General features: G+C 41.1%; 2 protein-coding genes and 1 long non-coding RNA gene across 3 annotated transcripts; all 3 read right to left on the reverse strand.

The window, feature by feature from the left end:
• Positions 1 to 3,445: 3,445 nt before the first annotated feature.
• Positions 3,446 to 4,297, reverse strand: LOC124276167. Its single transcript, XR_006898435.1, has 3 exons — positions 4,260 to 4,297; positions 3,891 to 4,000; positions 3,446 to 3,501 (listed from the first exon to the last, which is right to left on the reverse strand). It is a non-coding gene; the product is annotated as an uncharacterized LOC124276167 (long non-coding RNA).
• A 514-nt stretch (positions 4,298 to 4,811) lies between these two features.
• On the reverse strand, positions 4,812 to 8,069 carry LOC124276168. The gene is made up of 6 exons (XM_046711832.1): positions 7,730 to 8,069; positions 7,267 to 7,328; positions 6,837 to 6,966; positions 6,657 to 6,704; positions 5,437 to 5,561; positions 4,812 to 4,859 (listed from the first exon to the last, which is right to left on the reverse strand). The coding sequence occupies exons 1-6, from the start codon at positions 7,770 to 7,772 to the stop codon at positions 4,812 to 4,814; spliced, it is 456 nt and encodes a 151-aa protein (XP_046567788.1). The 5' UTR covers positions 7,773 to 8,069.
• Positions 8,070 to 13,358: 5,289 nt separating this feature from the next.
• On the reverse strand, positions 13,359 to 15,873 carry LOC124276169 (atrial natriuretic peptide receptor 1-like). The gene is given in 5 exon segments (XM_046711833.1): positions 13,359 to 14,106; positions 14,684 to 14,752; positions 15,155 to 15,228; positions 15,231 to 15,274; positions 15,860 to 15,873. Coding segments are annotated over 5 exon segments (399 nt in total). The 3' UTR covers positions 13,359 to 13,908.
• Between the last annotated feature and the right edge of the window lie 8,027 nt (positions 15,874 to 23,900).

The following is a 23,900-nucleotide window of genomic DNA, read 5'->3' on the forward strand; positions in this document are numbered from 1 at the left end:
ACTGTTAAGGATCTTTTAATTCTGTTCATCTTCATTTAATTCTTGGTTTTTTAAAAGAAATTGATTTCATTAATGAATTTTGATTAATATATTCTGTATAAAGCTGTGTTTTAATGATTGGTAGTTTGATTAGTAACTTAGGTTGTTAGTGGCTGTACTCTCAAGGGGGGTTGAAGTATTGTAAAATTATTGTCCCCCTGAAAGGGTACGTAAGTCCCAAAACTTCGACAGTCAATTTGAACTTACCAGGATTTTTAAACGTAGCATTTTGTCATTTTAATTGTAGCTAACATTTTTTACAATCGCCAGCAGCTGAAGGGATGGTGTAATCCACCTAGGGTCCATGCAGGTAGCCAAGGTACTGTAAGTCCCCATGGTCCCTAGTATGGTGATCGACCTTCAGTTGTTGGCGATCTATAGCCTGTTTTTATCTTGTATTGTCCTAATAGTGCTATTAGTTTTAACCTTCCACACTAGTTTTAAATCTAATTGTGATATTCTAGTTGTTTTACTGTCCTTCGATGACAGGTTTTATAATATATACATATTCCATTACAATGTAAGATGTTCTCGTCACGATATGGCTGAAATATTGCCGATGTGACGTTAAATTGTAACTCACTCACTCATAATGACTCATGTAATGGTGAAATTAAAAATTATATAATCACTATGACATTGTTAGTTTACTCATGGCCAGACACATCAACCTGGTACCGGTAGAGATTTATATGTATTACGTAAACATTCAGTATTTCTTAGTACTTGAGATAAGATTACACAAATTTTCAGTGAGACGTTTAATCTCAGATCATTTTGTTAGGTAGCATTCACTAAAGTAAAACTTCAATAGATCGGTCATTGGCACACTGAAGCAGATTTCACTTATACTGCATTAAACAGTATGGGGATACATAAGGCATCATACCACGTATGTGGTAACAATACCTGATTATTGCATACATTTCGATGTACATCTTTCAGCATAAACAAGTTGGTTCAACTTGGTTGTATGTTGATTAATTTCCAATTTTTATATGTCCACAAGGGGAGATAACCGATGGGTGATGGTAAATGTACGCCCAACGACCTTTATCAAGGCCGTTAAGATTCACCAATTAACAAGGCCTGCTGTCTTGTTAATTAGCAAGTGAACAGTTAAAACAGCCTCTGGAAGGATAACCCAGTTCCCAGTTTATATGCCTCTTACAACTTCAACTTCTTTATTCTCATAAAACCACCATCGGTGGTACAAGAGCATTTAACTATACAATATTTACAAATGTGTATACATATGGACATGCGTTATGATGATGAGTTATTTATGTAACAATTTATACAAATGAGAGATACAAAGTGATAGACAGTTGCTAAGTTTAAAATTGACAGGTGATATGACCTTGCTAATAGTTGCTTAGCTTGCTTAGCTTTTGATTTTCTGTAAGAATTAAGTGACGTGCATTTAAAAAAAAGATAATGAAATTCGTCACCAACTAAGTTGCAATTACATAGTCTACATAATCTTTCTTCTCTCGGTATGTTCTGCCATCTGCCAGTTTCGATTGTAAGATTTAAATTTGAGGTTCTAAACTTCAAAAATAGGGTCATGTATAGATTTTGGAAATAGAAGGTATTTTTCAAAAAGACAGTGGGTTTTTAAATATTGAATATAGAAACCCCTTAGGGCTGGAACGTTTATCTTCTGCCATCTTAGGATAACTCTTGATCTGTTAAAATTCGCTTTGCTTTCTAAACGAGGGACATCTTGCATTTGGTTTTGTGGATAAGGTTTTAGTTTCTATGTATGTGTGAACGAGGAACCTGGCATTTTAACCGACTGAACTTTAAAGGTCACATTCAACAAAAAATCGAACATAATTAAAACACAGTTTTCACTTTTATTCATGATATATACAATGCATTGCTGCTTAAGAAAAACAAATAAACAAATTATCAGCCCATAATCGCAAATCAAAAGTGCAATATTTTATACTTCGGTTTACTTCTCTCGAAACGAAGCAGTCAGTGATAGCCGGGATACCGAACCCAGTCTGAGCCAGTGTGCGTGCACTCAACTGTAACGGAGATGATTTTATTGGCTCATTTACCTGTGTTTATGGCCCGATACGCGTTAAGTTCAAATTGCATGTGGTCAGTGATTGAAGATGTGTATTGGCATATTGTCATTAGCAGACAGGCAGGCAGGCAGACATATAGGTGTTAATGAAACAGACATTGAGTTTTGTTTGCAATCAATATGTTATTTTATGTAACGAGTACATTATTTTTACTTCTTTGTGTAGGCCTACATATAATCAGGATATATGCATCTTATTTCAAGCTCCGCGAACTCATTCACTGCGCATGCGTTATGAGAGCAGCGCAGCTGTTGAAACCAGTTTTCCCCAGTTTCGGGGAAATTCAGTGAATCGTTTGAACTCCGATTTCGCGGGCTTTTTTAATCGCGTTTTTAACAACTTTATAAGTTGAATTTGCATTTTTATGATTTGTTTCGGTAACTCCATACCAAAAGGTATCAGAATCTGCAAAGTTGTATTTTACGTTGCATGTGACCTTTAACATTGTTCCATGGTCAATATCGCAATATTGGCGCAATGGTAGTATACAGGAGTTTGTTTCAATTTTGATAGCCCCATTATTATGCAAATAAAATTATCAAAAATGAATAAATAATGTCATGCTCCTCCTTCAGAGGGAGGGAACATAGTTTCTATAATGATTCTTATATTTCCTTGTCAAAACAGAATTCACAAATCACAGATATTTTTGTGTGGGTTTGTGCGCATAATTTAATATATCATCCAACTTGATAGTAATTAAACAGCAGGCCGGTGGTAACCATAATGACTATATTGTTGGACCATTTGAAGAATGGATTGAATAGTAACACTTCCATGTTATCATTTGAGCTTCAAAACATTGGATGAAAGAAAACTATTTAGGATGAAATAGATCAGATCATTATAATGGCATTATATATACATTAAAGCGTCATTTATGCTATTATAATGATCTGAACTATTTCATCCTATATAATATATATATTATAGAAGATATATTATACTATATATTATACACCAGCCACCAGACACGTCAACTTAATTAATTATTGCTGGAACATTGTTAAAAGCGACGTAAACTTTCTCCACTTATCTAAAACATTCCATACTCAGTGTTGACCCATGACAGATCATTAATCATTCTTGGGATGTTGGTTTTGGACGGTGGTCCACGGACACGCCTTGCCTTTGGATGGCCCTTGACCTTGCAACTGTTGAAAAGTTTCATCAGTAAAGCCTCTTTGCTGACATCAGTTTCGTGACTCGACCTTCGGTCGCAACAATAAAATATCTGAAGCCACCTTCGTCAATATCACTTTCTTCCGATGACATGAGTTGAACATTCTTCAAAGCCTCTTCATACTTTTTTGTGGCTGGGGAGGTCAGCTTTTCGAATACCCTTCACTCTGTTACGACTCTTCTGAAGAAAACAAACCAATATGCTCATACTTATATTTCCATATAGGTAAAGTGAGTGTAAAACCAACGTGATAATTGAATTAATGGCTATTCTGATAATCTTATGGTCAGTAATATCGATAGTTGCATGTTTAGTGGATTTGAACACAGTTAATAGTTAATATTTATTGGACATGTTCAGCCTCTAACAAAAACTCAATGTTTAACAATACATAATCCCTTGTTAATTGATAAGTGAGTCATTTCAGTTAAGATTCACTAATTGACAAGGCCTAATCCCTTGTTGAGTGATGAGTGAGTCATGTCAGTTAAGGTTCATCAATTAACATGTTAATTGATGAGTGAGTCAAGTCAGTTAGGACACCTTGTTGTGTTTTTATGTTTACTTACTGTAGATTTTCTGGAGTATTTTCTCATGTCATCATTCCGCTTTGTTCGGCTGCCACATTTCTGTCTTGAGGCCCTTTCCTTCTTTGTCTGTAGACATCTTTTCATAGCAACTGAACAAAAAATGCAATACAGTGGCAGAAAACGCATGAATATTACATATCTAACGAAGTCATCACAAAATACAATGGTTAAATAAAATCGCCCATGAACATAACAGGTTTTGTACTACGCAACAAAAATCACTTTCGGAAAGTCAAGAAATGAGTATTATCATTACATTATAGTGGGTCTTGCTTATTTATGGCTGTGCAGTGACGCATGTAAATGCATCATTAACTGATTAAGAACTGTATAGCAAAACTGCAATACCTTGAAATTCAGGGCGCGGAATAGCAGGGAGTGCTGTCTTTAGCAAAGTTCCAAGCATAGTCCACAACTTCCTTGTTCTGCTCTGCTTCAAACCTGAATTTAAAGTTCTAAATTTATTGTCTTGTGGAAGACAAAGTTATCACCAAGAGTCAAGATTGTCGTAATTCTACCTGAAGTTGTATTTGTTGAACGGTTTAATGCATTGAAACTCTTGAATTTAGTGTGTATATATATATATATATATAGTATATTCATACTTGTATTGTGGATTTAGAGCCATCCCTCCAGCAGTCTCTGCATTCTGAAGTGCCTGCCTCACAGTTGCCTGTAAAAGATTTATGGGAAAAATACAACATTCCGATAAATATGACTTGCGTGTCAGCGGGCACGATATGGCTGCAATATTGCTGATGTGACAGTAAATATTAACTCACTCAAGTTGTGTCAGAACACTGAATCGTCTAAAATCATTACCAAAAGTTACTGAAATGGCAGCAGAAATACCTTTGCATGGTTAGTTGCTTCTGTTTGTTTCCAGTCACTGGTTCTTGACTATCCCTTCCCTCTGCAGTCTCTCCAGTTGTTTTGCATATCTGCAATCTGCAAATGAAATTACTGAAAATGACATACTTTCTTGCAGAGTAACTCTTTGTTTTGACAACTAGTACATTTTCCAAAACTGCCCCCACGTTCACACCTTTGATTACTTCTTTAAGTGGCATTTAGTAGCTGGTATGATGAGGATCAAGAACTTTTATGGATATGACAACTTCTTTGTTGCAGTGGATGCGACGTTTCGGTGTAGATTCTAACACCGTTATCAAGCAAATGATGCACAATGTATGCACAAGGAGAATTATATACATGACGGGTATGTGTTTATACAGTAGAGGAGGTTGATGTGCAGTGTGTTGACATGGGGCTTGTTGTGATAGGAGATGATTGAAGCCAGTGGAGAAAGGTGGGTTATTCTTGATTAGGCTTGATTAGTTGATCGTAAGCCGTAGGGATGTAATAACCTTGATCTCTGTTGATTAGTTGATTATTTAAGTAATAGACAGGTGGCCTCTCCGGAAGCTTTGTTCAAGTGGAACATACACTCAGATAATGTACAAGTGTATAACCGCAAAAAGAAAAACAAATAACTATAACTCGGTGATTTAGCGCTACACCATACCTGTCGATCTCTCATTGCGACATCTCGTCTCAGGGCACCAATAGCAATCCACATTTTGTCCTCCATCAGCTTCATCCTCCGTTCCATTATCTGTAGAATATCTTCCGTGTGTTGCTTCTCTGAAACTGTACAATTCAAAGTTATTTGCTGAAGAACTGCCTTGTCGTCCTGATGTCATATACTACCCATCAAAAGTTTAGACTCAAATAAAGCACTCACTGTATGATATGAATATATGGTTACATCAAAGATGAATTTCTCCAACAACTTTTGGGAACCAACTGCAAACCTTATGCAGATGAATTGCACGAGGATCATGCATCAAATAACTGAAAATCGTGTGCAAATATCGTGCATGAGAACAGCTGCGTTTTGGTGCAAAGTTTTGTTAAAATTCACATGCATCCAAAAAATCAAACATACCGAACCCAGTCAGAGCGGGTGTGATTGCACTCATGTGTAACGGGGTCGTTTTATTGGTTCATTAGCTGATGCACTCATTCGGTTTTGTTTATGGCGTAATAAGCCCGATAGGTGTTAAGTTCAAATTGCATGTTGTCAGTGACATTGAAATTGTGTGTTGCATATTGTCGTGAGCAGACAGGCAGGCAGATTGAGTTTTGTTTGCTTTACCACAATCAACATGTTTTTGTTTTATGCAACGAGGATATTATTTACTTGTTTGTATATATATAATCCTGATATGCATCGTGTTTCAAGCTCCGCGAACCTGCTCACTGCGCATGCGTTATGAGCGCAGCTGTTGAAAGCACTTGTTCCCCCAGCGCTAGTGGAAATTTAGTGAATCGTTTGAACTCCGACTTAGCTGGCTTTTTTCATCGCATTTTTTTCCAACTTTATGAGTTGAATTTGCATTTTTGATGACTTGTTTCAGTAATTCCAAAGGTATCAGAATCTGCAAAGTTGTATTTTTACGTTGCATGTGACCTTTAAGAATTTCACGGAGTTTCTTCGTTTCTTGAAATCTTGACAATAACCTTTTCGGCATTACAAATTTGTTTTACGATACTTCAGTTCATATGTAAACTGTACCTTCTAAAACGTGGAATATTTTGCAAACTCTATATCAGGACAGTTGACTGAAGTATACGTCGCTATTTTTGTTATAGCCAAGCACTTCCCGTAAAATGATAAGATAAAGTATATTGTTATATTAGTAACTAATTTGTATAATCCTGCTATATATAAACGCTACTTACAGCATCTCTTGTCAAGGTTAAACTGATGATCGTCTTCAGTTTCGCAGTCTGTAATTAGAAACATTAGCCTGTGACACACGTAAACATCAAATGCATAACCATCAAAGAAGCCACGTTATATTACAATTACTGGAACTACATTCAGAGGGAACACCCATTGAAACATCGGAGAGAAAGTACCTGATAACAGGAATGAAGCTGCTGCATTTGCACAGGCCGTTGCCGTAGGAGTAGACGTGAACGGCACCGCTGCTCGCTGTTGTCTGATTTTCATTCTTGTCGCTCGCGGACGTGATTGGTGACCGGATTTCTGAAAATTCAGTTGCATTCTTATACAACATTTTGAACCATGATAATGAAATAAACAATGGATATTGGTCATACCTTCACAAGTTTTCTTTCATCGACTCAGATAGAAAAAGTGAACACGTTTGCTGTTGTCTGGACAGAGAAGTCGGAATATATGTTTCCCTTATTTCAGGACATTAAGATTATCATTAGTTGAGATAGAATGAGGTTTGATTTCACTGACAGTAAGTACAGTAAGTAATACATGGTAGAAGTAGCATTTGACCATGTTAAGAATATGCAGTTGTGACACCGTAATTACCTGGTTGCCTTTGGCAGAGTCTGTCGTACTAGTTTGGTCTGTGTCTATTTGGTATTCACTCCCTGGAACACAAACATAGCATACAAGATAATGTACTGTCTCCGATTCAAAATAGGGATAGGACATATTTTGAAATATCAATTCGACATACAGATCTTTGGTTTACCGTTCTGGCCACTGTACAGTCCCACAGAAAAATAGCCGGTGTTAATTAGGGAGTATATTCAACCTGCTATCCTGACAAGCCCCAGGGAGAACTTTTATGACATCCATTAAAGGTTTGAACAGCCAATTAGTCGGTCTGTTACTTTTGTTTTCAAATTGTGATTCAATATACTAAATAGTCATTATTTGGTATGGTAGTCTTGAGTGTAACATTTCTCAACAACTGTACTGTTGAAGGAGCACATTGCATCATCAGGATTGCCTTACTGATATCTTGTGTAATCAATAATATACTTACCTGAGCTGATAGCGTCTTCTAAAGAGATATCGCTGACAGACATTCTGGACGGCTTCGTAGATGCAAAATCTCAAATTTACGATAGCACAAAATTCAGTATATTGATGTGCGATAATGGACTGCATTTTCCTATCGGGTGTTCATATATATATTCAGAACTATGAGTTCATCCAATTACATATGAGTTGCTCCTCCCATCTGCAGCTTCTCCAACTTTCTGCTGGTTTCATCTGGCTTGAATAACCTGTTACTGTATTTCGAAACAGTCCGGATGTCACTAATTAAAACCCTCTTCTCATGATTCTTAAATTTATTAGCATACACACCTTGTGAACGCATCTCAAATCTTAACGAATGTCCGTACTGTATTTGTTGGAAGAAATACAATGGGCAGTGCATACAACAATTTGTGGGAGCAAGTAAAGAAATATATGTCATACAAATGGTATCGTTGTTTGCCAGTCAGGCACGTTGTTTATTTAAGGGGTATGTCATGGATTATGAGGCTTGGTCCACTGGGCTTGTTTGATTGTTTTTACCAATATCGCACGGCCTTCACAACTGAGGGAATGTTTTTGTTTAGTAATTATATTGCAGTTCTCCATACAACTCCAAACATCTCCATGTATTCAGGGGTGGGGCTTTTGTTTCTGTTTTTATTATTATTCATAAAATGAATTTGAACAATTTTACACACTTTATATGAACACCGGTCCCACACAATTTGTAATACATAATTCAATTGAAGCATGTGGCGTCATATGAACTATCATATGAATGGCATATCAAATACAACAATCATTAAATAAACGTAAATACAGAGTTTCACTTTGGATGTCCGACATGCCATATCTGACTTCCAACTTCTAATAACAAGCCACAGGGACATTGATTATTGTGACATACACAGTTATGTATGTTATGTTTTATGTATTATTAGTAATTTATCGATTTATGCATGTTTAACATAAAAGGACAAATGAGAGTCCACTTGTGACATTGTTGGCTTGGACATCTCCCTCTTTCACTCCGGTGTCCTCTCACTAAGTCAGATTCTGTAAAAACTGGTCTCATAGTTTGTTTCAACAAAAGCTCAATTAGTGAGATTCGTGAAATTTCTATTAAAGTTATATGTATCATTTGCTTCTGCTTATGTTATGCTTATCTTCCAAATGTATGCCTGTCTGTGGAATCATCTGTGACTTTGTGTCCTGGTTTCTATGGAAATTAATTTGATATGAAATGAAACATGTAACATGATTCTTGTAAATGGTCACATTAATTTAGTTACACTGTGATTTATTAAAAGGAAATTCATTTGAGTATTTGTCAAACCCTCGCATCTTTGACAACACAACAAATCTACTGTTAAAGTGCATGAGATTTTCGTGAATACACCCGTTGCATAACACCGTTAATGAACACAAATGTTTGCGACAGGTGTTAATTGGAGAATGTACACTATTTCCCTGTTTGTAAAAGCACCGTAATGAGATTTGGGGTTATTACCTTCCAAAAGTCTTATGATAAAAAGGCTAGTGTGTGTTTTAACAGGCATGATTGGAGTTGAAATTCTGATGTTTCATGACATAATATATTTGGTGTTGCCACCATGAACTCATTAAGCCAGAGAGTCGCTTCACTGCTCCAACACCTGGAGCCCCTCACTGATTGCCTGGCTCGCTGTGGTGAGACTAATTAGTGTTCTACACACCTAGGGGATTAAACAGGAAACTGTCTAGTCATTCAAACAAGTCTTGATTGTTCAACTGTGTCGTAAAGGTATATGTTGAAAGATAGCAGGTGTGCTGTCATATATTGCAACGTTATATGTAATTTTATTGCAAGTTTCTCCTGTAGACCTTTGGCCGAATCGAACATTTATGTGTAATTAACATTTGTGTGTATTTCTTGTATGTAAGACCACGAGACATACATAAACAAACTGTCTCTCTCATACCTTTGCGTGAGGTTTAATTTTACGAAACATCTATTAATATTGCATATATATCTCAAGGACAGTACCAATATGAATATGAAGTAAGATGGAACAGATTCATACTTTGTCACTTTGTTTCATCACTGCAACCATATATTACCATGCATATACATTTTCCTTGTCTTGACTTGATACGGTGTCCTCACTTAGCCAGATTCTGTAAAAACTGGTCTCCCACAAAGCCAGAGTGGGGTTTGGCTGACTGGAGTTAGAGTTCTGATAACACTTCGTCCATATGAGTTATAGTTTGTTTTAACAAAATGCTCAGTTAGTGATATTTGTGGTTCATGAAATGTGTTTAAGGGAGATACATGTACACTGATATGTATTATTGATGCTCAGTATGGTATTACCCAGATGATGTCATGTACTTTTGTAATCGTGTTAATCGCATAAATGTTATTTTGTCTGGAGACACATAAATATATATGTTAAAACCAAATTTTGATTTTACAATTATTACAAAACGCACACTCGCATATTTCTTTAATCTTGTCACACCTGTAGATATAATATAGACTATAGCCCTTGAACAAAGGCTCACGCTTCGGTGGCTAGTGCTAATTACCTGGCTCGCATCTCTCACCTAGCCATAGTGCAATGTTGTTTCAACAAGACCTTTTAGGTGGGACTCTGGCTAAGTCAGAGTGAACGCTTGATACAAAGCGTCATGTGATGGATTGGATCACGTTCCTGAAAGACTCCTTACTATCTCAATTGCTCATTACAGTGGTTGATCATTTGTTATGTATGACCAATCGTTTTATGATATACCTGTCACATAGGAAGGACAGGTGACAGGTGATGGGGACGTGGCCTAAATTTCTGAAGGGAACATTTGGTGACTCAGCAGAATGAACAGAGATTGGTTATATCGTTAACCAATGGGTAGGTTGTGTTTCGGCTGTTTGAATGTTTGAACTGTCGTGTATAGTTTGTGTATTGTAAACATACAGTCAGTTATTATAATGATGTATGAAACATACAACAAAACAGGAATGGGTGGACTCTTTGGCAAGTCAGATCTCAGATATCGAACAAAGGTTTGTTAGTATCTTTAGATAAGTAAACCAATTATCGATTGAAATAATTAAACCATTGAGCAGAGATATTATTTATTATTATGTATTATATATATGTGATATGTATATATTCTGTGTAAACAACTTTTACTCGAATATTCAATTGCTAACGGCTGAAGGATAGTGTAAATCCAGCAAGGGCCATGCAGGAAGCAAATGAACTGTAAGTCCTCATGGTCCCAAGTATGGTGTTATATCTACAGTTGTTGGCAATCTATAGCCGGTTTCTATATTGTATTATCATATATGGGTAAAATATTCTAGACTGAACTGCACACGCTCCTACCCCCAAACCGAGAAGCATCGTGATTTAGGTTATTTCTATAATTAGCACAATATAATAGGCTAATAGGTATTTTACATACAATAATTACACATAATAATAAACCTATATCTTTAAAACAATAATAATGATAATGTTGAAGTTTGTTGCCATTTGCACAAACATATATCTTAGATATATGAACTAAACCTGGTGATAAGTCTTACACTTTCAGTACTAGTGTGACAGACAAGCCCATGCACAAAACATTCTTGAAATGTGTCCTCACCGTCAATAGTCATATTTACATTTTGCATGTGGCGGTCATCAATTTCAATCCTTCCGGGCATGTACCACACAGTCTCTGACCACAAACCCAAATTAGCCCACAGTCTTAAAACAACATTTCATGGTTAGTTGACTGTTTTTACATAATGATACACCACTAAAAATGTCCACCTCTTGTGGCAGGTGCTAATTAGAGGGTACCAATTAAATGTATATTCTACCACAATAAGCCCATTATTCCCTGACAAAGGTTCACTTTCATGACATGTAATAAACCTTGTCCTGGCAGACATGTGCCCCTGCCATGACTACATGGGATGACCTAACCTTCGTATTATTATCGTGAAACGCTCATAAAATCAGAGCACACATCGTGTAATTGTACTAGTTACTTTTTGTACATTGTAATTTCATTTGTTACCTGCCCATTTACTTGGTGTGTAAAGGCAGCACTAATTTGTAGAAACTAGGTCAATTATATCAACCACTGGTTTGCAGTAGCTCAGTCAATCTATCAGACCCTAATTTGTCGAAGTTCATCGAAGTTTATTCACTCTATCAACCACTGGTTTGTAGAGGGTGAGTCATTCTATCAACCACTGGTTTCTCGAAGCTCAGACATTACATCAACCACTGGTTTGTTAAAGGTAATTCAACCACTAGTTTCTTATAGCTCTGTCACACTATTAACCACTGGTTTGTAGAACCTCAGCCACTCTATCAACCACTGGTTTGTAGAGTCTCTGTCATTATATTAACCACTGGTTTGTAGAATCTCTGTCACTCTATCAACCGCTGGTTTGTAGAACCTCAGCCACTCTATCAACCACTGGTTTGTAGAATCTCTGTCACTGTAGTAATCACTGGTTTGTTGAATCTCTGTACCTCTATCAACCACTGGTTTGTAGAATCTCAGTCACTATATTAACCACTTGTTTGTTAAATCTCTGTACCTCTATCAACCACCGGTTTGTAGAATCTCAGTCACTATATTAACCACTGGTTTGTTGAATTTCTGTACCTCTATCAACCACTGGTTTGTTGAATCTCAGTCACTATATTACCACTGGTTTGTTGAATATGTGTCATTCTATCTCTGTCACTCTATCAACCACTGGTTTGTTGAATCTCTGTCACTCTATCAACCACTGGTTTGTAGAACCTCAGCCACTCTATCAATCACAGTGTGAACTGCTTATTGTGTTTCCGCTCCTTCCAGAGTCTAACATGGTTGACACATGTCATTGTATTAAAATAGCGTAGATCGATGCTCATGATGTTGATCATTGTCTGGACCAGGCTCGATTATTAATACAGACCTCCGTCATATCGTTGGAATATTGCTGAGTGCGGCGTAAAACCAAATACACACTTATTGTGTTCCCGCCCATTGCGCAGAGACAAAGAACGGTGTTTTATACATATTTACGTACGCTTCTGTGGGCAAACATGAAGCGTCTCTAAAATATGGGCAATTTCTCCACAAACTGTATTAATAGTGACAGAGGATGCTGTGATAAATAAATCGATATGCTTATGATTCGTAATGTCTCTGCAATAATGGTACTAACTACGATTGTATATTCTGAGGGAAGAGGCAGAAATGGGTTGTATTACAGTATACACTCTCAAGGTTATAAAAGCTGGAGGCGACTTGCTAACAAGAGGGTATGGTTTAATATACATATGTAATAGACAGCCTTCCTGAAGATAGATCCCCTACCGTGTGGACAGCTCACTCACTCACTTTATCAACCACTCACTCACTCACTCATTCACTCTAACAAAGACTGGTTTGTCAAAGCCGATATTATTGCACTTTGATGGAGATACAAAGCTACGTGCTGACAACAGGGTATGGTGTAACAGGCATATGTAATAGACAGCCTTCCTGAAGATAGCTATTCCACCAAGTGGACAGCTCCCTAAGTGGGTGAGTAAAGTGAGTGAGTGAGTGAGTGAGTGAGTGAGTGAGTGAGTAATAAACCATTAACTCACTCTATAAAAGACTGGTTTGTCAAAAGCCGATATTATTGCACTTGATGGAGATACAAAGCTACATACTGACAACAGGGTATATAATATAAACCTTGCTGAATATAGAATGCTTAATAAGTGTACAGCTCCCTAACTCACGCATACTACCAACCACTCGTTTGTGGAAGCTATATATAATTACCGATATTATTGCACTTTGATGGAGATAAATACATTGACTAGGTGACAGAAACCGAGTTGTTATTTCCAAGCTCTCAAAAGAAGAGAAAAAGCTCAAGAAAAGGGCGATAACTCCGCTTGGCTTCAAAGTGAGCCATTTATGTGAGGCGGTAATACTTTTTGTTATTCTGACAAATGAAAATAATAAGCAATAAATAGATGATGCTATCTGACACTTCCTTGGATGTGTAATCTTGGTTGTATTGGGAAATTTAGAAGTGGTAATGAGCCCCTGATGTGTTGTTCCGACAGTTTTAAATAAAAGCGACCAAAGTAATACAGGAAATCATTTCAACAATAATTGCTGATTCGTGCTTTCGGGACAGTTTTATCACATTAACTTCGCCTTCCTACCTGAATGAATGCCAATCCGCAGTTTCATCTGTTGTTCAGGTCGATGGCGAATTTTGAAAGACAGAACAGCATCTAGCAGGGAAAGCGACATCCGGGCAATTTCCCCGGCATGAATATTTCCATTCCTCACCGGAAGTCCTGACACCACCATGTAAGCATCTCCTATGGTTTCAACCTTGAAAAAACAGAACAATGTAAGTTCGGGTACAATACACATAGTAACCATCAACATAAGATGCAAGGCAAAAGAAAGCTAAAGTCCGTTTTTGGTGGTATAATTCGATGGCAAATAAATGTATTTTATATGGGCATAGTGGCAGTTTTTTAACATGATATGTGCAGTTTTACGGCGACTGCTTTCAACCAGTGATGTTTTCAGAAAGATAATTTGGTCAAATGAAACAGTATTTTTTACGAGAGTAGATACGTAGATACCGACAGACATACAGACAGACATATAGATAGAGAGTGTGCCTGTATGAATATACTATTAATGGGAACTGGATGTAGTTTTGATCTCGAATATGTTCAATGGAGTATTTCGCCAAATGAGTATGGTCAGTTCAAGGTAAAACACCGACCACAATGATATCATGGGAGTGGGCTCTAAACAATATTTATTTTCAATCAGCTGCTCAAAAAAGGATTTATTCTTTATCGACAAAACGATATTTTGTCATTACATGTTTTTTATCTTAAACCCAGATATTTAACAGTCAGCATCAAGCTATAGAATGATCCGTGTTTCTTACTTTATAGACATCAAAGTTTTCGATGATGGAATCGAACGTCGTGTAGAGGTCGTTCAACAGATCAATAGCCTAAAAAATTAAAAAAGTAATATATTATGGATTTATCCGGTTTCTTTGTTGCCCTTTAAAACAGTACTTTCCTGATACATGAAAACAGCCTATGAATCAGTTGGGTTGGTTGGCAATATTCCAGTTATATGGCGGCGTTCCGTAAATAATCGAGTCTGGACCAGACAATCCAGTGATCAACAGCATGAGCATCATGTCAATCACATAATTGGGATACGATAACATGTGGCAACCAAGTCAGCAAGCCAGACCACCCGATCCCGTTAGTCACCTCTTACGACAAGCATGGGTTACTGAAGACCAATTCTTACCCGGACCTTCACGGGTTATGAATCAGTAGGTCTTTTTCAGACAGATGTACGCACATTCATTGGGGCACTCGCTATAAACAGAAAAACCCACCTGCATTGGAGTACTAGCCGCGGACAACACAGTGAACCCACAGATGTTGCTGAAGTAGATGGTCACCTGTTCGCCTCAGCTGCTACGGATTCGCGACGGATAAGAGCTTGGGCGACTGATCTGTCGAGTTCAAGATCATAATTAGTGACAGCCTTTGACAAAGAAACCTCCCCTGTTACACCGTTAATAAACCCTTTGATGTCGTTTATACATTGAATATGGAACTGTGGTCGACTGTTATGGATGGACGCGGATTGAGTGAGTGAGTGAGTTGGTTTTGATGCCGCTCTTAGCAATATTCCAGCAATATCACGGCAGGGGACACCAGAAATGGGCTTCACACATTGTACCCATGTGGGAAATCGAACCCAGGTATTCGGCGCGACGGGCGAACGCTTTAACCGCTTGGCTACCCCACCGCCACTGGATGGACAGGTAAACCAAGACATAAGTGTGCCATACGATGCATGCATTGGTTCAGAGCCTCTAATAATTTTACAAAAGGACCAATCAGAAAGCGGGTTACAAATCAGCCGCAGTATTGGATTGGCGATGTAAACAACGTGGAATGATTACGTTAGAGTTTGCCAAAGAAAAATCCAAATTCTTAAACTTTTCTGTCTGATACGCAAAAGAAAGCCCTGAAATCATTCTTAAGGAGACGGATCCTTTGAAACTGGCGGTGGTCCGTTGCCTTTGCCTTACCTGTATCTCAACATTTGGTTGGTTGGTAAGTAAATATTAATCAAGGGCAGATAATTGCGATCACCAAATTTACAGGAATGGAACTGAGGTATACTGTAAGCGAACTGAAACACGAGGCCTTGAGAAATAGAATATTGCTCAGCGGGGGAAGAAAAGAGTACGAACAGGCTTGGATATTTTACTACTGCTTCAATCAGTCGTCGACTACACGTAGCAAAGGGTGTTGGCCCAATCACACATAAAATAACTGTTCCAGCTTCCAGGATAATGACCAATTCGGCTTAAATTCGCTTCATGATTCATTGATTGATTGTTGTTTAACGCCGCACTCAGCAATGTCCCAGCTATGGCGGCGGTCTGTAAATAGTCGAGTGTGGACCAGACAATCCCGTGATCAACATCATGAAGATTCGCTTCAAATGGATGTTATGTTAGTTTGTAAACTGTTCCAACAGAAGACTTCAAATGATTTTCACATGACGTGTCACAGAGCAATCATTTATAGCCCAACCTGAAGAAAATAATAGCACAGCAAACGGTAAATCAATTAATGTTACGGATGAAATATAACTTGGAAAGGTGTCAGTGTAATTTTCATGTTTTTGTTAAAAAGATTTTTTAAATTTATTTGTAACGAGGCTGTATGTTATGAAAATCTCTGTTCCTCTCTACTTGATTGATTACGCAGGTGACAGTCGACTTCTCGTTGGCTGAGATTGCACAACACTAAACTAAGCATTCATTGGTCATCGTTATCCAATGGAAACAATTGACTGAAATCTAAAATTTGTTTTTGGGCGTCAAGTTGCACACAGCGAAATTAGTATATGCTAAGGCGGTGTGTTATAATGCAGTTTTAAGGTGTAGGCACGTTTCTTAACATTCGCAAATAATATTCCAGAGGGCAGTTTGGGTAGCCATCTGGTTAAAGCGTTCGCTCGTCACGCGGAAGATCCGGCTTCAATTCCCCACATGGGTACACTCATACACCAAAGCGTTCTCTCGAGCTTCTGCACCAGTAACATGTTGCGGCTTCATTATTTCATAGCTTGAGTGAGTGAGTTTGGTTTTACGCCGCTTTTAGCAATATTCCAGCAATATCAAGGCGGGGGACACCAGGTATGGGCTTCACACATTGTACCCATGTGGGGAATCGAACGCTTTAACCACTCAACTACCCCACCGCCCCCACACAACTTGAGAGGTACAATCGAATATGCTGTTACTGCAAAGATTTCAAAAAGCGTCACACAACATTTGAGGTTTACAAAACTTAGGGTTCCATCCACAAAGTACTCGTAACATGAAGTAAGTCGTAACTCAGTAGCTTATCATAGGCCAACGACCGCTTTGTGGATCGGGACTCAGAGTAAAACTTTCAAAAGGTGTTATGGTGGAAAAGTGAACGACAATACTTTGACTTGTATCAAATGTTTCAGATGATCAATTGATTTGCCTTTGCGTGTGTTTGTAACCGGTATCACATGGTGTGACCTATTTGCTAGTAATTCATATACATATGCTCACGGGCAGTCGGAATCTGATTCTAGTAGTGATTGTTTGTAATTGGAATAGTTTTGTGGCTTTTATACGTCTACTCACTTTGCAACATCATGTAGAGAAGATCTTCTGCCTTCCATAATTGAAGAGGGAGTTGAAGGACAACGTTCTAAGAATACTAAGATACAGATGCACCAAGTATGAGCACAATTTGTGCATTTGTGGGTAAAAGTTGTCGCCCCTTTGACAATGTGCGTGGCTGACGTGAGAAGGCCTGAGACCACAGTTACCCCCTAACTTTTACCGTGACCCGGAAGGAAAATCTGAGAATATAGTGCCTTGATATGGAGTTTGTTGCCCCTGGCGTCGTTGTTGGTATCAGTAGTGAGTGGGGTACCCATCTCCCCAATATGTAGGTGTCAGTAGTGAGTGGGGTACCCATCACCCCCAGATGTAAGTGTCAGTAGTGAGTGTTGATCCTATCTCCCCAATATGTAGGTGTCAGTAGTGAGTGGGGTACCCATCACCCCCAGATGTAAGTGTCAGTAGTGAGTGTTGATCCTATCTCCCCAATATGTAGGTGTCAGTAGTGAGTGGGGTACCCATCTCCCCTGGATGTAGGTGTCAGTAGTGAGTGGGGTACCCATCTCCCCAATATGTAGGTGTCAGTAGTGAGTGGGGTACACATCTCCCCTGGATGTAGGTGTCAGTAGTGAGTAGGGTACCCATCTCCCCAATATGTAGGTGTCAGTAGTGAGTGGGGTACCCATCTCCCCAATATGTAGATATCAGTAGTGAGTGGGGTACCCATCTCCCCTGGATGTAGGTATCAGTAGTGAGTGGGGTACCCATCTCCCCTGGATGTAGGTGTCAGTAGTGAGTGGGGTACCCATCTCCCCAATATGTAGGTGTCAGTAGTGAGTGGGGTACCCATCTCCCCAATATGTAGGTATCAGTAGTGAGTGGGGTACCCATCTCCCCAATATGTAGGTGTCAGTAGTGGGTGTTGTTTCTATCTCCCGGTTTAGGTATCAGTAATGAGTGGGGTACCCATCTCCTAATTATGTAGGTGTCAGTAGTGAGTGTTGTTCCCATCTCCCCTGGATGTAGGTATCAGTAGTGAGTGTGGTATCCATCTCCCCTGGATGTAGGTATCAGAAGTGAGTGTTCTTACTATCTCCCCTGGATGTAGGTGTCAGTAGTGAGTTGGGTACCCATCTCCCCTGGATGTAGGTGTCAGTAGTGAGTGTTGTTCCCATCTCCCCTGGATGTAGGTGTCAGTAGTGGGTTGGGTACCCATCTCCCTGGATGTCAGTAGTGAGTTGTGGTACCCATCTCCCCTGGATGTAGGTATCAGTAGTGAGTGTTGTTCCTATCTCCCCCGGATGTTGGTATCAGTAGTGAGTGTTGTTCCTATCTCCCCTGGATGTAGGTATCAGTAGTGAGTGGGGTACACATCTCCCCTGGATGTAGGTATCAGAAGTGAGTGTTCTTACTATCTCCCCTGGATGTAGGTGTCAGTAGTGAGTTGGGTACCCATCTCCCCTGGATGTAGGATCAGTAGTGAGTGTTGTTCCCATCTCCCCTGGATGTAGGTGTCAGTAGTGAGTGTTGTTCCCATCTCCCCTGGATGTAGGTGTCAGTAGTGAGTTGGGTACCCATCTCCCCCGGATGATGGTATCAGTAGTGAGTGTTGTTCCTATCTCCACTGGATGTAGGTGTCAGTAGTGAGTTGGGTACCCATCTCCCCTGGATGTAGGTATCAGTAGTGAGTGTTGTTCCTATCTCTTCTGGATGTTGGTATCAGTAGTGAGTGTTGTTCCTATCTCCCCTGGATGTAGGTATCAGTAGTGAGTGGGGTACCCATCTCCCCTGGATGTAGGTATCAGTAGTGAGTGGGGTACCCATCTCCCCTGGATGTAGGTATCAGTAGTGAGTGGGGTACCCATCTCCCCTGGATGTAGGTATCAGTAGTGAGTGGGGTACCCATCTCCCCTGGATGTAGGTATCAGTAGTGAGTGGGGTACCCATCTCCCCTGGATCTAGGTATCAGTAGTGAGTGGGGTACCCATCTCTCCCGGATGTTGGTATCAGTAGTGAGTGTTGTTCCTATCTGCCCCGGATGTAGGTATCAGTAGTGAGTGTTGTTCCTATCTCCCCTGGATGTAGGTGTCAGTAGTGAGTTGGGTACACATCTCCCCTGGATGTAGGTGTCAGTAGTGAGTGTTGTTCCTATCTCCCCTGGATGTAAGTGTCAGTAGTGAGTTGGGTACACATCTCCCCTGGATGTAGGTATCAGTAGTGAGAGTGTTGTTCCTATCTCCCCCGGATGTAGGTATCAGTAGTGAGTGGGGTACACATCTCCCCTGGATCTAGGTATCAGTAGTGAGTGGGGTACCCATCACCCCCAGATGTAAGTGTCAGTAGTGAGTGTTGATCCTATCTCCCCTGGATGTAGGTGTCAGTAGTGAGTGGGGTACCCATCTCCCCTGGATGTAGGTGTCAGTAGTGAGTAGGGTACCCATCTCCCCAATATGTAGGTGTCAGTAGTGAGTGGGGTGTTGAGTGCCCATCTCCCTGGATGTGGGTGTCAGTAGTGAGTGGGGCACCCATCTCCCAATATGTGGGTGTCAGTAGTGAGTGGGGTACCCATCTCCCCTGGATGTAGGTATCAGTAGTGAGTGGGGTACCCATCTCCCCTGGATGTAGGTATCAGTAGTGAGTGGGGTACCCATCTCCCTGGATGTAGTGGTGTCAGTAGTGAGTGGGGTACCCATCTCCCCTGGATGTAGGTGTCAGTAGTGAGTGGGGTACCCATCTCCCCTGGATGTAGGTGTCAGTAGTGAGTGGGTACCCATCTCCCTGGATGTGTAGAGTGTCAGTAGTGGGTGTTGTTTCTATCTCCCCCGGTTTAGGTATCAGTAATGAGTGGGGTACCCATCTCCCCCTAATATGTAGGTGTCAGTAGTGAGTGTTGTTCCCATCTCCCCTGGATGTAGGTATCAGTAGTGAGTGTGGTATCCCATCTCCCCTGGATGTAGGTGTCAGTAGTGAGTGTTCTTACTATCTCCCCTGGATGTAGGTGTCAGTAGTGAGTTGGGTACCCATCTCCCCTGGATGTAGGTGTCAGTAGTGAGTGTTGTTCCCATCTCCCCTGGATGTAGGTGTCAGTAGTGAGTTGGGTACCCATCTCCCCCGGATGATGGTATCAGTAGTGAGTGTTGTTCCTATCTCCACTGGATGTAGGTGTCAGTAGTGAGTTGGGTACCCATCTCCCCTGGATGTAGGTATCAGTAGTGAGTGTTGTTCCTATCTCCCCTGGATGTTGGTATCAGTAGTGAGTGTTGTTCCTATCTCCCCTGGATGTAGGTATCAGTAGTGAGTGGGGTACACATCTCCCCTGGATGTGGTATCAGTAGTGAGTGTTGTTCCTATCTCCCCTGGATGTAGGTGTCAGTAGTGAGTTGGGTACCCATCTCCCCTGGATGTAGGTATCAGTAGTGAGTGTTGTTCCCATCTCCCCTGGATGTAGGTGTCAGTAGTGAGTGTTGTTCCCATCTCCCCTGGATGTAGGTGTCAGTAGTGAGTTGGGTACCCATCTCCCCTGGATGTAGGTATCAGTAGTGAGTGTTGTTCCTATCTCCCCTGGATGTAGGTGTCAGTAGTGAGTTGGGTACCCATCTCCCCTGGATGTAGGTATCAGTAGTGAGTGTTGTTCCCATCTCTGGATGTTGGTATCAGTAGTGAGTGTTGTTCCTATCTCCCTGGATGTAGAGTATCAGTGAGTGGGGTACCCATCTCCCTGGATGTAGGTCATCAGTAGTGAGTGGGGTACCCATCTCCCTGGATGTAGGTATCAGTAGTGAGTGGGGTACCCATCTCCCTGGATGTAGGTATCAGTAGTGAGTGGGGTACCCATCTCCCTGGATGTGGATCAGTAGTGGTATCAGTCAGTAGTGAGTGGGGTACCCATCTCCCCTGGATGTAGGTATCAGTAGTGGGGTGGAGTGGGGTACCCATCTCCCTGGATGTAGGTATCAGTAGTGAGTGTTGGTCCTATCTCCCGGATGTAGGTATCAGTAGTGAGTGTTGTTCCTATCTCCCCTGGATGTAGGTGTCAGTAGTGAGTTGGGTACACATCTCCCCTGGATGTAGGTGTCAGTAGTGAGTGTTGTTCCTATCTCCCCTGGATGTAAGTGTCAGTAGTGAGTTGGGTACACATCTCCCCTGGATGTAGGTATCAGTAGTGAGAGTGTTGTTCCTATCTCCCCCGGATGTAGGTATCAGTAGTGAGTGGGGTACACATCTCCCCTGGATCTAGGTATCAGTAGTGAGTGGGGTACCCATCTCCCCTGGATGTAGGTATCAGTAGTGAGTGTTGTTCCTATCTCCTGGATGTAGGTATCAGTAGTGAGTGGGGTACCCATCTCCCCGGATGTAGGTATCAGTAGTGAGTGTTGTTCCCATCTCCCGGATGTAGGTGTCAGTAGTGAGTGGGGTACACATCTCCCCTGGATGTAGGTATCAGTAGTGAGTGTTGTTCCTATCTCCCCTGGATGTAGGTATCAGTAGTGAGTGGGGTACCCATCTCCCCTGGATGTAGGTGTCAGTAGTGAGTTGGGTACACATCTCCCCTGGATGTAGGTGTCAGTAGTGAGTTGGGTACACATCTCCCCTGGATGTAGGTATCAGTAGTGAGTGGGGTACCCATCTCCCCTGGATGTAGGTGTCAGTAGTGAGTTGGGTACACATCTCCCCTGGATGTAGGTATCAGTAGTGAGTGGGGTACACATCTCCCCTGGATGTAGGTGTCAGTAGTGAGTTGGGTACACATCTCCCCTGGATGTAGGTATCAGTAGTGAGTTGGGTACACATCTCCCCTGGATGTAGGTATCAGTAGTGAGTTGGGTACACATCTCCCCTGGATGTAGGTATCAGTAGTGAGTGGGGTACACATCTCCCCTGGATGTAGGTATCAGTAGTGAGTTGGGTACACATCTCCCCTGGATGTAGGTATCAGTAGTGAGTTCGGTACACATCTCCCCTGGATGTAGGTGTCAGTAGTGAGTGTTGTTCCCATCTCCCCTGGATGTAGGTGTCAGTAGTGAGTTGGGTACACATCTCCCCTGGATGTAGGTATCAGTAGTGAGTTGGGTACCCATCTCCCCTGGATGTAAGTGTCAGTAGTGAGTGTTGTTCTTATCTCCCCCGGATGTAGGTATCAGTGGTGAGTGGGGTACCCATCTCCCCTGGATGTAGGTGTCAGTAGTGAGTGGGGTACCCATCTCCCCTGGATGTAAGTGTCAGTAGTGAGTGTTGTTCCTATCTGCACTGGATGTAGGTGTCAGTAGTGAGTTGGGTACACATCTCCCCTGGATGTAGGTATCAGTAGTGAGTGTTGTTCCTATCTCCCCTGGATGTAGGTGTCAGTAGTGAGTGGGGTACCCATCTCCCCTGGATGTAGGTGTCAGTAGTGAGTGGGGTACCCATCTCTCCTGGATGTAGGTATCAGTAGTGAGTGTTGTTCCTATCTCCCCTGGATGTAGGTGTCAGTAGTGAGTGTTGTTCCTATCTCCCCTGGATGTAGGTGTCAGTAGTGAGTGTTGTTCCTATCTCCCCTGGATGTAGGTGTCAGTAGTGAGTGTTGTTCCTATCTCCCCTGGATGTAGGTGTCAGTAGTGAGTGTTGTTCCTATCTCCCTGGACGTAGGTGTCAGTAGTGAGTGTTGTTCCTATCTCCCCTGGATGTAAGTGTCAGTAGTGAGTGTTGTTCCTATCTGCACTGGATGTAGGTGTCAGTAGTGAGTTGGGTACACATCTCCCCTGGATGTAGGTATCAGTAGTGAGTGTTGTTCCTATCTCCCCTGGATGTAAGTGTCAGTAGTGAGTGGGGTACCCATCTCCCCTGGATGTAGGTGTCAGTAGTGAGTGGGGTACCCATCTCCTGGATGTAGGTATCAGTAGTGAGTGTTGTTCCTATCTCCCCTGGATGTAGGTGTCAGTAGTGAGTGTTGTTCCTATCTCCCCTGGATGCAGGTATCAGTGGTGAGTGGGGTACCCATCTCCCCTGGATGTAAGTGTCAGTAGTGAGTGTTGTTCCTATCTCCCCTGGATGTAGGTATCAGTGGTGAGTGGGGTACCCATCTCCCCTGGATGTAGGTGTCAGTAGTGAGTGGGGTACCCATCTCCCCTGGATGTAAGTGTCAGTAGTGAGTGTTGTTCCTATCTCCCCTGGATGTAAGTGTCAGTAGTGAGTTGGGTACACATCTCCCCTGGATGTAGGTATCAGTAGTGAGTGTTGTTCCTATCTCCCTGGATGTAAGTGTCAGTAGTGAGTGGGGTACCCATCTCCCCTGGATGTAGGTGTCAGTAGTGAGTGGGGTACCCATCTCTCCTGGATGTAGGTATCAGTAGTGAGTGTTGTTCCTATCTCCCCTGGATGTAGGTGTCAGTAGTGAGTGTTGTTCCTATCTCCCCTGGATGTAGGTGTCAGTAGTGAGTGTTGTTCCTATCTCCCCTGGATGTAGGTGTCAGTAGTGAGT

Source organism: Haliotis rubra, unplaced genomic scaffold, assembly GCF_003918875.1.
Source record: "Haliotis rubra isolate DU_JTF1 unplaced genomic scaffold, ASM391887v1 Scf2068, whole genome shotgun sequence".
NCBI lineage: Eukaryota > Metazoa > Mollusca > Gastropoda > Lepetellida > Haliotidae > Haliotis > Haliotis rubra.